This window comes from Pollachius pollachius, assembly GCF_949987615.1.
Source record: "Pollachius pollachius genome assembly, chromosome: 12".
Lineage (NCBI taxonomy): Eukaryota > Metazoa > Chordata > Actinopteri > Gadiformes > Gadidae > Pollachius > Pollachius pollachius.
The window spans coordinates 12,827,201-12,838,982 of record NC_136945.1 but is presented as its reverse complement, the minus strand read 5'-3'; the positions used below and the strand labels follow the sequence as shown (position 1 = coordinate 12,838,982).

Below are 11,782 nucleotides of genomic sequence, written 5' to 3'. Positions count from 1 at the left end.
TTAAATTATAAAGAAACAATTATGCTTCGGCCTGTCAATACTGCATAAAAATACTGGAAAGAAAAAGTTTCGAGTGGATTCACTTCAAACGTATCGGCGAGCTCTTCTCCAGCACAGTGTGTACAACCGTAACCATGTCGACCAGCTTCATGGCGCGCTCCTCTGACCACGGGACGCCTGGAACGGGATCCTCTAAATGAGCGTTACTGGCGATAGAGAGGGCGGGATTTTCAGGTCAATAGGTTTAGGGCAGGGGTTCAGGACGAGATGCAAGAGAGGAAGAGTTCTGATCGAGGGATCCTCGTTTTCGTGCCATGTTTCGTATATTGCTCTATCAATTGCTCGTCAGAGCTCCATATTTATTTTACCTTGTCGTTGTTATTCTTGTCGCGTCCCTATCTTTCTCGCCCCGGGGCTGTTAACTGGCGTAAACAATCCATAGGAAGTTAAATACCGGAAATTGCATTGCGGTATACGGGGATAACGCTACAACACAGGATCCTCTCTCATCTTAACTAAAACATGACGCAGTACCACTATGCAGTGGCACCCGAATTTAGTATTTCTTCCATACTGTAGTACTTCTAAATTTATGGATGAATGAATACGTTGTTTTTTTTTGCGTCGTATTCATAGACCACTATTTAGTACATGGAAATGATTCCCTAAAAACACGCAGTACAACAATTCCCGTGAATGTACACACAATAATTACAGACTCAAAGGAAATTTGTTATTCCACACTCAAGCCAAACGCATATGCCTGAATTTATTAACATAATCATGCCCTTTGTTGTCCTCCCTCCGCTCCACCGCTGCTATTTCTCTAGAATATGATCTCCTCTGTGATTGGACACATCTATATTCCTATAACCCGGAAGTTGGGCGGTGCTGCTGTTTAGCTGTCGAGTCACCTCTGCCAGATTGGAGGAAAACAAACTGCCTGGTATAATGCAAAATAACGGGAGATCCTGCATATCAAATCAAAACCAGGGCGTGTAGAAACCTTGTTTATAAAACCGGTCTAACTTTATCAGCAGTCCTTCGCGAAAATGATGGAAGAAATTGACCGGTTCCAAGTGCCTCCTGTCAACGGAGAGACGCAGCCTCTGGTGAGCAGACTAGACGTTTCCATCACATTATTTTCTCCGATTCTATACGTGCAAAATGTATCGTTCAGACTTAATGGATTGTCTTGTGTGCTCCTGGTGCCTTATAGGATATGTGAGAGAACGTCGAAAGCAATATGCCTGTACTATACAATTAAATCAGCAATGTTAAACGGCTACGGGCTGATATATGTTGCTATAATAATGATGACGTTAGACTAAATGATTCACTTGCTCAAAGAAATACGAGGAGTATAGCTGTAATATCAGATCTTCTATTTGTCCATCTGTAATTTTAGCGGCTTTTTCTGTAGTTGGTTTCTGTCCCAGCCGAGACTGCGGACTATTGCCTTGGCGGTTGACCAGAGTATAGGCCTAGTACTATTTGAGCATGGTCATGTTAAATATGCTACATATATTTTCACCGAAACTTAAGATGCACGATACCAAATTGTCAATACATCCTTTGGTATTTAACCTCATTATCTAAGTGATTACTGGTCAGTTGTATGTATAGGCCTATCCGGCCAGGCCCAGTTATCCAGCCTTCGTCTCAAACAGCTGTCCCTCTGACAGTGTTGGCCCAGTCGGAGGTGCTCATTGCTTATCATCATGTCCATGCCTGTTTAGCACACGCTAGAGAGGCTTGTTGAGGCAGGTGAAAGCAGGAAAAACCTTTCCTTTTATTATGCTGGAGCATCTGCTAATCTGATTAGTTTCCTCCACTGGGTTCTCTAATGTGATCTTTGGTAGAGATGAGTCAATCCTGAATTATTGAGGTTGACACTCAAACCATTGATTAACAGTATTGGTAGAATCCAACCATTCCAAATCCTCTTTCCATATTATGATGTTAGCATTCTTGAAATGTGGAACGCTTTTGTGTTTTCTTTTACTTCCAATTAAATGTTATTAGTCTGACTCTAGATTGGCCAGGTGTAATCTGACAAGCCCTCTGTACTGACATAAATCTGTCTGCAACTCTATTTGACTAAGGAAGTGGGCATGCATCAACGGTGGATAATCCTATTTGATGTCAAGGAAACAAATAATAGAACAAGTTTATGTTTGCATGTAAGTTCATGGAGACGTGTCATATTATGATGGCCTTACTGTATCATTTGGACCCCTTTCCCTATTGTGCATTAAATCAAAGTCATATACACAAGCAGGGTGATGTACACAAAATGATAAAGGGCATGTCAAGCACGCTTTCGAGTATGTCCTGAGAAACAAGACACACTTATCTTTTTTTGCTAGTGCCTGAGTGATCACGTCTCCACACATTCATTCACGCATGTATGAGTATAGTGTTATTGGAACACGACCCAGTCGAGTGTAATATCCTTGTAAGGTCACCTTAAACTGAGTTTGTGTGACATTGTTGTAGCCTTTATATAATAGCTCCCGTGCCATTGTCATTCCTATTCACAACACTTGGTTTTCTGATGGTCCCCTGATGATCACCTAATACCAGTCTCCTATTGGCCAAGAGGAAGCAGTGATGTGTAATCCTACCAATCGGCTGCTGTCCACTGCGTCAGCAGCATAGTGCCTCTTCATCATCGTAGGCCGTTAAACAGCCCACCACACCGGCTGATAAAAATGGACATAGAAGGAGAGGTCACTTCCTCAATCATTGTGTTTGTGTAGTAGACACACACACACACACACACACACACACACACACACACACACACACACACACACACACACACACACACACACACACACACACACACACACAGACACAGACACACCTGTGTTATTACTATTTATTTCAATATGGCCAAGTGCTTTAGACTGAATATGTGCATGAATGTTTCTGAAGGTCAGAGCTGATTGTACACGCGCAATCAGGGTTTTTTTGTTTTAGATAGTAGCAGCGGCAGGCGCTCACCCAAGTATCCGGATCAAGGCCTCATGTATGTACTTTTTAAACCAAAGGGTCAACATCTGTATATTATATATTGATCAACAACTTGGTATATTATTATTGTTATCAGGTTTAGCAAAACCAACTGCAGCGGCGGATGAGTTATTGGACACTGGGCAGTTCTCAAGGCCAGCTAAAATGCGTGCCCATTTTCCATACACATTTCTTTAAGTATAAATTTGAAATATATATTGAGCTATATCACTTAAATTTGAGTACAGTGCACCCTGTTGTCATGGGTCCCAATAGCCTATCACTTACCCACCAACAGTTCCAGGAATAGACTCTATTTCTTTTGATATTTCCTGTTAATGGAAGCCGGCGGATCCCTCGTTGATGACCTCATTGATGCTAAATCCCCTTTTCATCATTCACTGCGGGCTCTGATAAAAGCCTCCAATGGGGGTTGTTTTCCAAACAGACCAAACCTCCAACCTCCTACAGTGAAAGCTGGTGTGAAAACCCGGCAGGAAGGAGAGCGATTGCGCAGCGGCCTAGGCATAATGATCCAGGGGACGTGCCTATCCGTCACCACTGCCATGAAAGGCTTCATGTCTGCAGGGGAGACTCCTTCAACGAGGACACCGGAGTCCCCCACCATGCCTTCTTCAGCGCCTTCATTTGAGACCGATTGGGCTGTGTTCTGTTTCCTCTGCAGCTCACATTTGTTATTTCAGCCAGCGGATGGCGCGTGGCCACCAGATGATTCTATTGTATTCACCTGATCTGGCCGCCCCGCAGATTACAGTCAACAACTAAAAGGCTCGTTGAGTAGCAGCGGCTCCTATAGGGGAACAGGATCTTCAGTCATCTCTGAAATATGGATTGAAATGATTGGCGGCTGATAACTCTGATTGTTACGTGATCATTATGTTCAATCTTCTCTCTTGGTGTCGGTCGTGATGCCACAGGCATGATGATAACACCTTTTTCCAGGAGGCAAACGTTTAAATTAATGTGTGAGAGGAAATTTGATTGAAAAATTCTCGTCCTACTGTCATTGCTTGATACGTTCATTTTAGTTTAGGCCCCATGTGATTGGATTACTTATTTGGTATATCACATCATTCTGTCTGATGTTTGAAGCGAAACTGAATTAGGGCCATATTTCCCTATAGTTAATCCTTCTAACATTTAGCTTTTACCGATTAATGAGATTGCCATGAAAAAATAATCTGTTGATAACAAACAATGAATCTCTGTAGCCTATATTAGTCTAATTTGTGCAGTCTGGACGTTTTCTGTATAAGTGAGTGGCTCATGTTTGAGCTGTGACATCATGCCCGTGTCATGGAGTGTCTTTGTTGCTCCTTCTCTTTTGGAGGCAAAGCGTCTGATTTATCCCTGTGAATGCAGGCTAATTGTGAGGCGGCGCCTGGCAGCCTTTTCCCCATGTGTCCCTGTGGAGTCCTCCCCGTATGCAACAAGAGCGGCCCTGTGGGCTAAACATAATGCCGGCCTCTGTTGGTGGAGCTAGCCAAGTTCAGGCCAGTGAAGCCTCAGCCCCGGCTCTCTGTACGTCAGGAAACCTCCCCTCCAACAGAACCCCCCTCTGTTCTCCCACGACCTCGCCTCTCTGTGTTGTCCCCGCCGGTGAGAGGCTGGAGAACCCCCCTCTGTAGGCTCTCTGGATCTGCCGACCCCTGGCATCCACGGTAGCACGCTGGCTAGCTACAACCCCTTCTGGGGAGTGGGCTGTAGCAGGCCTCAGTAAATGCTGCCGAGGCATGCTCTATTTTGGGTTGAATAGGGTTCAACCGTGCTTAGAGCACAGGTTGGAAAGGCCATTGCCATTACCACAACTCGGGAAGTAAATTAAAATTGATAAAATAAAATGTAATATAATAAATTCATTGATGATATTACATTTTATTTTATCAATTTTCAATTATCAAGTTAAACTGTCGTATGGCTTGCGTTAAGCAAAATCCTATTTAGTTAAAGCTGTTGAGAATTCCTCAACAGCGTTTTGTTTTTTTTCAGCAATTGTAACAATATTATTTCTTGCAGGACCCTGCAGCATCTTCCACCTCCGAGGCCGACTCTGATACCAGGGAGGGAGAGACAGTGGCCATGAACTACAAGCCCTCGCCCCTGCAAGTTCAAATAGGTACTACAACAACCACAAGGCAATCAAGGCATCAATAAATCATACCTCATCGTGTCATAGCAAGGTTAGGGTCGGAGTTGGTCCCTATGTTACCCTTTTCAGAAAGACACAGTCGGTAATGTGGTTTTAAAATCATATGTTGTACATTGTATTCCAGCAAGTCATTTATTAAGAATAAGTGTTTGTGGTAAATGTCGTATATTTAATGCTGAATATATCACGTTACATCTGCTTTCTGGAAATCAGTAGGTCCATTTGACTATAAAAACAACCAACACATATTACTAAAACAGATTTATTCAATTAATATCAACCCTTGTGCTTGTGAAGTCTGCCATCTTGAGTGGCTCAATCAATAGTGAGTTGTTTAGCTCAGTTTTAGCCAGTGCTCACTCTCTGCTAGCCTGCTAGATTAAAACACCCAGAGTGGCCAGGTTGGAGTTAAGTTATTGTTTAGTAGACAGACTCAAAAGTTTTCCTCACCTCTCTTTAGTCCCCTTTATATCTTGGCCTGGACAGGATTAAGTCATGTCAGCAATAAGTTGCATTAATGTAAAGTATGGTGGCCTGCCGCATTGGATAGACATTACAGTAGAGAAGATTGGGGTAAACTGATTTGCATTGATTGTCTTACAATATGGCTTTTCCTGCAGCACAACACATACAGCATATATCGAGTTTTCAGGATACTGGGCAGGATAGTGTCATTGTAAGGATGTCTTGTTTTACTGCTGTAATGTACTGGGTTTGATCCCGTTGGACGCAGCCTACCTGTAGGCATCCTTGAGCAAGCTGCCTAACCCTTACCTGTTCTTTAATGACTAGCAACCCGCTGCAGATAAAAGCATCTGCAAATAAATAGAAAGCTAGACTAACTATTGTGAGAAACAATAAGGAATGGGTAGAGTAGTGCTGGTGCTCTTAAACATGTTATCTTAACCGGTGATGTCATATCCTGTGGTTGCTCAGAGAAACAGAGGGATCTGGCCAGGAAGGGATCCGTGAAGAATGGAACGGTGGGAAGTCCTGTGAACCAGCAGCCCAAGAAGAACGCCAGGACAAGGTAATAACCAGGCCTACTGTATAAACCCCCTAAAGGCTAATGTACAGCAACTCCAGATAAAGTTTGAGGAAATTCAAATGCATAAGTGGTAAGACATCAGAGGCCCTCATTATTTTCTGCTAACGCGCCTCGGAAGCTGTCTCCTTCCTGATGTAATAACCCCAAACACCCACCACGATTCTTCATAAGGCTCAGGATTTGTGAGAGTAAACAATAATTGCGATTCTATTGTCGGAGTCGGCTGTACCCCTGTTGGCCTGCAGTCTCTCCTGGATTAGTGGGGATGCGAAGGGAGGCCACAACCATGGGTCTCATAGAAAGGAAATTAGCTGCTCCCACAGCCAAGGGTTCAGCAGACTAATGCCAATTTCCTGTGTGAGTCACAGAAGATTGTTTCCCTTTAGAAGAGATAGTTATGGAGCCGGTCTGTGTTTGTTTGCTGGACATTTAATTTCATCACCTATTGTGAAATGTTTCCTCTCAATCATGTGCATTCTGGCTGATGTCATTGTTCTCTTTTTGGTTTTCTTTTCTCGCTTCAGACTGGTGGTTCCAAACAAAGGCTACTCGTCCTTAGACCAGAGTCCAGACGAGAAGCCCCTGGTGGCCCTGGACACTGACAGGTAAGGGCTGGTCCTGTTTGTCCTCCTCACATAGTATGAATGTACTAAATATGGTTACTATCATGCCATACCAGATTCTGATGTTTTAAAAAGGGAACATCAAGTCAAGCATATCCGTTGAAGCTCTGTAGTGTAACTTCAAACATAACGTCTTTTAACATGGCTAAGGGGCAGTGTTTCTATAGAACAGGACAGGTACTCCTCTATATGACAAGTCCTCTGATTAACACGGGAGATGATTGGATATGGGACAGCTAATCTTCTCTGAGACCTTTTTCCCCATGGGTTTTGTCCTGACCCACCGTGACTGTGCTTCTGGCACGTCTTAGCCCCCGGAGTATCGCACTGATCAGGGCGCCTCGCTGCCTCGCTCGTGTGGAATAAGCCCCTTGCTGAACAAGCAGGAGATTACATCACTTTGTATTGCATCACACACTGGCATGCGCGGTGATTCACGGTGGCACAATGGGGTTTTTTATACTCACTCGATTCAATTACGTTGTTTACACTGGCACATGATCAGTCGGGGTAGGTGATCCGAATTGACGCCATGCAATTGAGCGAGCCGTGTTTGCTTGGTGTTGTTTGTGTATTATGCGGACGGTTGAGCTACAAATGGCTGTTGTGTTGAGTTTATGCGCGTGTCTTATTCAATCTCCTTGAATACTACCAGTCTCCTCTGTCAAAAATGCTGTTTAATGAAGCCATAAATGAATCATTGAAAAATAATTCATTCAAAATGCTTCGCTGATTAAATATTTAACACAAAGCTATCAAAATAATGAATTTGGGGATTTCTATGTATTCATAATGTATATATATATAATTAACAACGCTATTCATTCCTCATCCTTCAGTGACGACGACTTTGACATGTCCAGATACTCGTCATCGGGATACTCCTCAGCCGAGGTGAGATGTCTGAGGGACCAGGTATCTATAAACACACTATAGTCTATAATACCACCACCCTGCCCAACCACACCACCACCATCACCTCCATCACCTCGTCCCATACCCACGCCAGGTAACCCCCTCCTGGTCACGGTCAGGCCCGACACGCCCCTAAGCGGTCCATGTATAGAGCTAGTCCTGTGGTGGGCCTCCCAGCGTACCACCTTTTGCTTGCTTCCCTTTATTTGGTGTTCATTGTGGATCGTACGCATTGTTTCTCCATTAAGCATCCTTTTTGTTGTAATGCATGCTTTTCTAAATTGTTTTTATTTAAAGGGCAAGTAAAGGGTAAGTGACAGTCGTAACTTTTCTTTAGAATAAAAGAGACTTCTTGTGTTCCACGAGAGAGAGTGTGAGGGGTCAAACGTTGTCAAAACAAATGTCACACTCGCTTAAGCTACGCTGCGCCGCTAATGGAAAACTTCCGCTCTGGGAAAGGGTTTTTAATTTCCCCGTTTATCAACATTATCGATTTAAGACCAGTGATGGGTGATGCCCAAACCGTCCGTTCTCATTTTGATAAAGCGATTTCGGGGTGAACTTACCCTTTAACACACATATGATTAAGAAACGGTCGAGCCCACTGAATAAAAGTGCAGCGCAAGCACGCGACGCAAACCTCCCCCTGACATTCTTTGTTTTGTCTTTGTTTGTTTGTGTTTGTTTGTTTGGTCCGGCGTTAATGCGCATGCAGCAGATCAACCAGGACCTGAACATCCAACTGCTGAAGGACGGCTACCGGCTGGACGAGATCCCCGACGACGAGGACCTGGACCTCATCCCTCCCAAGGCCGTGAACCCCACCTGCTACTGCTGCCAGTCGGCCCCGTCCACGGCCTGTCAGATCCAGTAGCAAGCGCCACCCCCCCAGAACCCCCACCCTATACCCTACACCCTACACTCTACACCCACCGCCCCCCACCCACCCACCATCCACCACACACCCACCATGCTGAGGTCAGTTAACCACCCGGGTGGCGCCAATGGCCGGTTACTTTGGAGAAGAGGAAGAGCTGGCCTTTGGTGAGATAGTTAGTGAAGCTTCAAAAGAAAAAGAATATAGTCTCAAGAAAAGGGGTTGAATTGTATATTAGCTCTGAGCTATCTGAACGCACGCTCCTCCTATGGTAGGATCTGTGCGTCTTGCTCTCCCGGGGTGTGTGTTCAGAGAGGACTTTGAAACTGAAAAACTGATCCTCTTTTTTTTTTGTTTTCTTCTCTTCGTTTTCCTCCTTTAATGAACTTTGGAAGGGCAAAGGGGCCAGACATTGTTGAAAATATAATGAGAAGATGTGGAATCAGCCAGACCACTGTGGCAGTGCACCAGACATTCACTCGGCGCCTAGTGATGACACGCGTCACTTGTGGTTTAAAATTGTCTCAGAAGGAAAGGCGGCGGCCATTGGTGTTGTTTTTTTCCCCCTCCTTTCTTGGTTCGCCCTTCCCATCACTTTGTGTTGTCTTCCTGTTTATGAATGATTATAGGTAATGCGTGTGTGTGAGTGTGTGTGTGTGAGAGATTGTACAGGAACTGTAAAAACAACAATGCTAATGCTTATAACTACACCTGTTAATGGAGTCGTTGAATCGCCAACAGTTGAGTAACGTAGCTAAAAACAGTCTGCTGTTGTAGTGAGGTCATAACTACTTAAATAGGTCCAATTCTGAGTCGATTTTAACTTTAAGTATTTTACCAAGAACAAAAAAAACAAGGAAGACGCATAAGACCGTTTTGCATGTTGCTCGTCGCGTTGTGTACAGCCCATGCAGATGTTTATCAGCCTCTAGCTACATGAACAGACTTTAGTGCCAAGTACTTATGATATTGGTCGCACTTTCATACATCCATATAGTATTACCTTCACTTTGCTGCAATATCCATAGATTGAAAAGAAGAACTTGATGCTAATTAGAAGTAATGGCAGAATACGCAAGTTCACTTAATTTATTCACTTGTCTTTTACTTGGAGGGCAAGGCTTTCATAATACTCTAATACCAAAATGGAGACAATTTTTCTTTGGGCAGAGTATTGGTAATTTCAAAATAAGCAAGAGGCTTAGCTATCTGCTGTTTGCCAGAATCCATGTGTGCAGAAGAAAATTAAATATAGCCCATTTTGGTTGCCTCATAATGTTACGAGTTATGCTGGCGGTCCCCCGAACCCAGATAACAAAATGGTGTTATGTTAGGAAAAAGAATGGGGCATGCTATGACCCTCGAAGGAATGAACTCAGACATGCAGCTGTCAATGTAACCCTGATATCCTTCTGAATGAAACTGAAGGAAGGTGAGAGAGAGAGCAAGAGATTGTTGTATTGCTGGTGTCCTTACTGAGATAGCTACCAACACGGGGCACTTCCCTCTTCATTTATTACATCATATCAAAACTTTACTACTTTCCTTTTGTATTTTTTTTAGTATTTTTGTGTTTGTATGTTTCCACATTTGCACATCACCTTTTTGACCATGTGTTCAGGTCAACGGATTCATGAACACTGTCCATTATCTGTCAGTTATAATAATGGAAAAACTACACGTATGTAGCACCCCAAACCCCCTGGTATGGTCAATGCTTAGTTTTCCAGTTGAACTCATGAATAACCATGTATGAAAAGGGACATGGTTCAGTGTTTTAAAAGACTGGAGGGCATGCTCGATGGCAATGTTTACTGTAAACCGTCAGTTGTCCGCTATGATTTCCAATAGAAGCGTTTAATATATATATTTTTTTTGTTGACTACACTGAGACTTTGACATGCTGGTTGTTTTTATTTTGTTGTATGTGCCATTGCATTTTTTTTTGTTGCTGAGTACGCACTGTTGTTTGGAAGTCCATAAGTATTAGATTCCTAATCAGGTCGATTGAAACATCCAATCGTCAGGTTCTGCTCTCATTCTAGACATGGGGAAGTCCTGGCTTGTGGGCCACTGTGACTAGGAAAATCATATTCATGATGGAGTAAATTAATTTCTTTTCAAGTCGCTGCTCTTAAAATGTGTTGTGTATTTGTGTATATGGGACCATTTCTGATTTCTGTAATCTAGATCAGAGGACGTGCATTGGAATAGAGCGTTTTGATCCTGGTTTTGAAGTGAAATCAAACCATATTATGGACATTGTTCGTTTTACCCTTAGTTTTCAAACTGCACTCATTTCATATGGCTATTAATTGAAATGTTACACATGAGTATTTAGAATTTTGGATATTTGTCCCCCTCACCAAAATGCACAAGAATTCTCCCTCAAATTGGTTCCACATTTACACTAAGGAAAGTGTTCCTATTACAAAGTTTACAATCCTATTGTATTGCCTGGAACATTGTGGATGCTTTGACCAGGCAAAACAGTAAAGTTGTTTTGCTTGATTATCAATGTGTTCTGCAGTGGGCACATTTTACCGGTGGCGTTCTCGTTGCTCATCTCCGCTCAGCAAAGTCGCCCCATAAGCCTGTACCTACAGGAATCAACATAGCAGTTTTTCAAAAAATCTGATGTTCACATCTAGGTGCTACCTATGCTTGTATGAATTAACCAACTGCAACTAAAACCCAATTTAATTCAATGGGAAAGACTACCGTACTACGACAGTACATCGCAAGGCAGCCTTTAGCTTGTGCAAGCACACTACCGTTCAGGAGCGACCATCTTGTGTTTTTGTAATCGTCATGCCAACTCAAAGATACACTACTTTCAGCCATTGGTGTGCAAACTGTGGTGTGGTGTTGCTCACTGTTTACTTAAGTAGCTCCTGCCTTAAGTGATGCATTGTAACGGAGGGATATTTTATCAGCAGTCGTACATGTTTTATTTATTTTAAGTATGGGAAACGATTCATTTTAACATAGAGATGCTTTTAATTTGCCAGATGCTTATTGTTATGATTGTATAGACAAATGTGAACTGATTCCATTTGGTATTTAACAGTGTTAATGTTCGGTGTACTGTAACATATCGAAAAATAAATATCAAATATCTGGAGTCTCAC

General features: G+C 43.0%; 1 protein-coding gene across 1 annotated transcript; it reads left to right on the top strand.

Annotated features, from left to right (window-relative positions):
* Window positions 1-934: 934 nt before the first annotated feature.
* Window positions 935-11,692, top strand: fam219aa (family with sequence similarity 219 member Aa). Its single transcript, XM_079747236.1, has 6 exons — window positions 935-1,112; window positions 5,056-5,155; window positions 6,125-6,218; window positions 6,761-6,841; window positions 7,699-7,753; window positions 8,490-11,692. Exons 1-6 carry the CDS (start codon window positions 1,053-1,055, stop codon window positions 8,646-8,648), a joined length of 549 nt encoding a protein of 182 aa, XP_079603362.1. The 5' UTR covers window positions 935-1,052; the 3' UTR covers window positions 8,649-11,692.
* Window positions 11,693-11,782: the final 90 nt, after the last annotated feature.

Excerpts from the sequence above, each read along its gene's own strand:
- fam219aa (XM_079747236.1), top strand. The coding sequence starts at position 1,053 with ATGATGGAAGAAATTGACCGGTTCCAAGTGCCTCCTGTCAACGGAGAG. Across the intron at positions 5,156-6,124 it reads GCCCCTGCAAGTTCAAATAG|AGAAACAGAGGGATCTGGCC; the intron begins GTACTACAACAA and ends GTGGTTGCTCAG. Across the intron at positions 7,754-8,489 it reads CGGGATACTCCTCAGCCGAG|CAGATCAACCAGGACCTGAA; the intron begins GTGAGATGTCTG and ends ATGCGCATGCAG.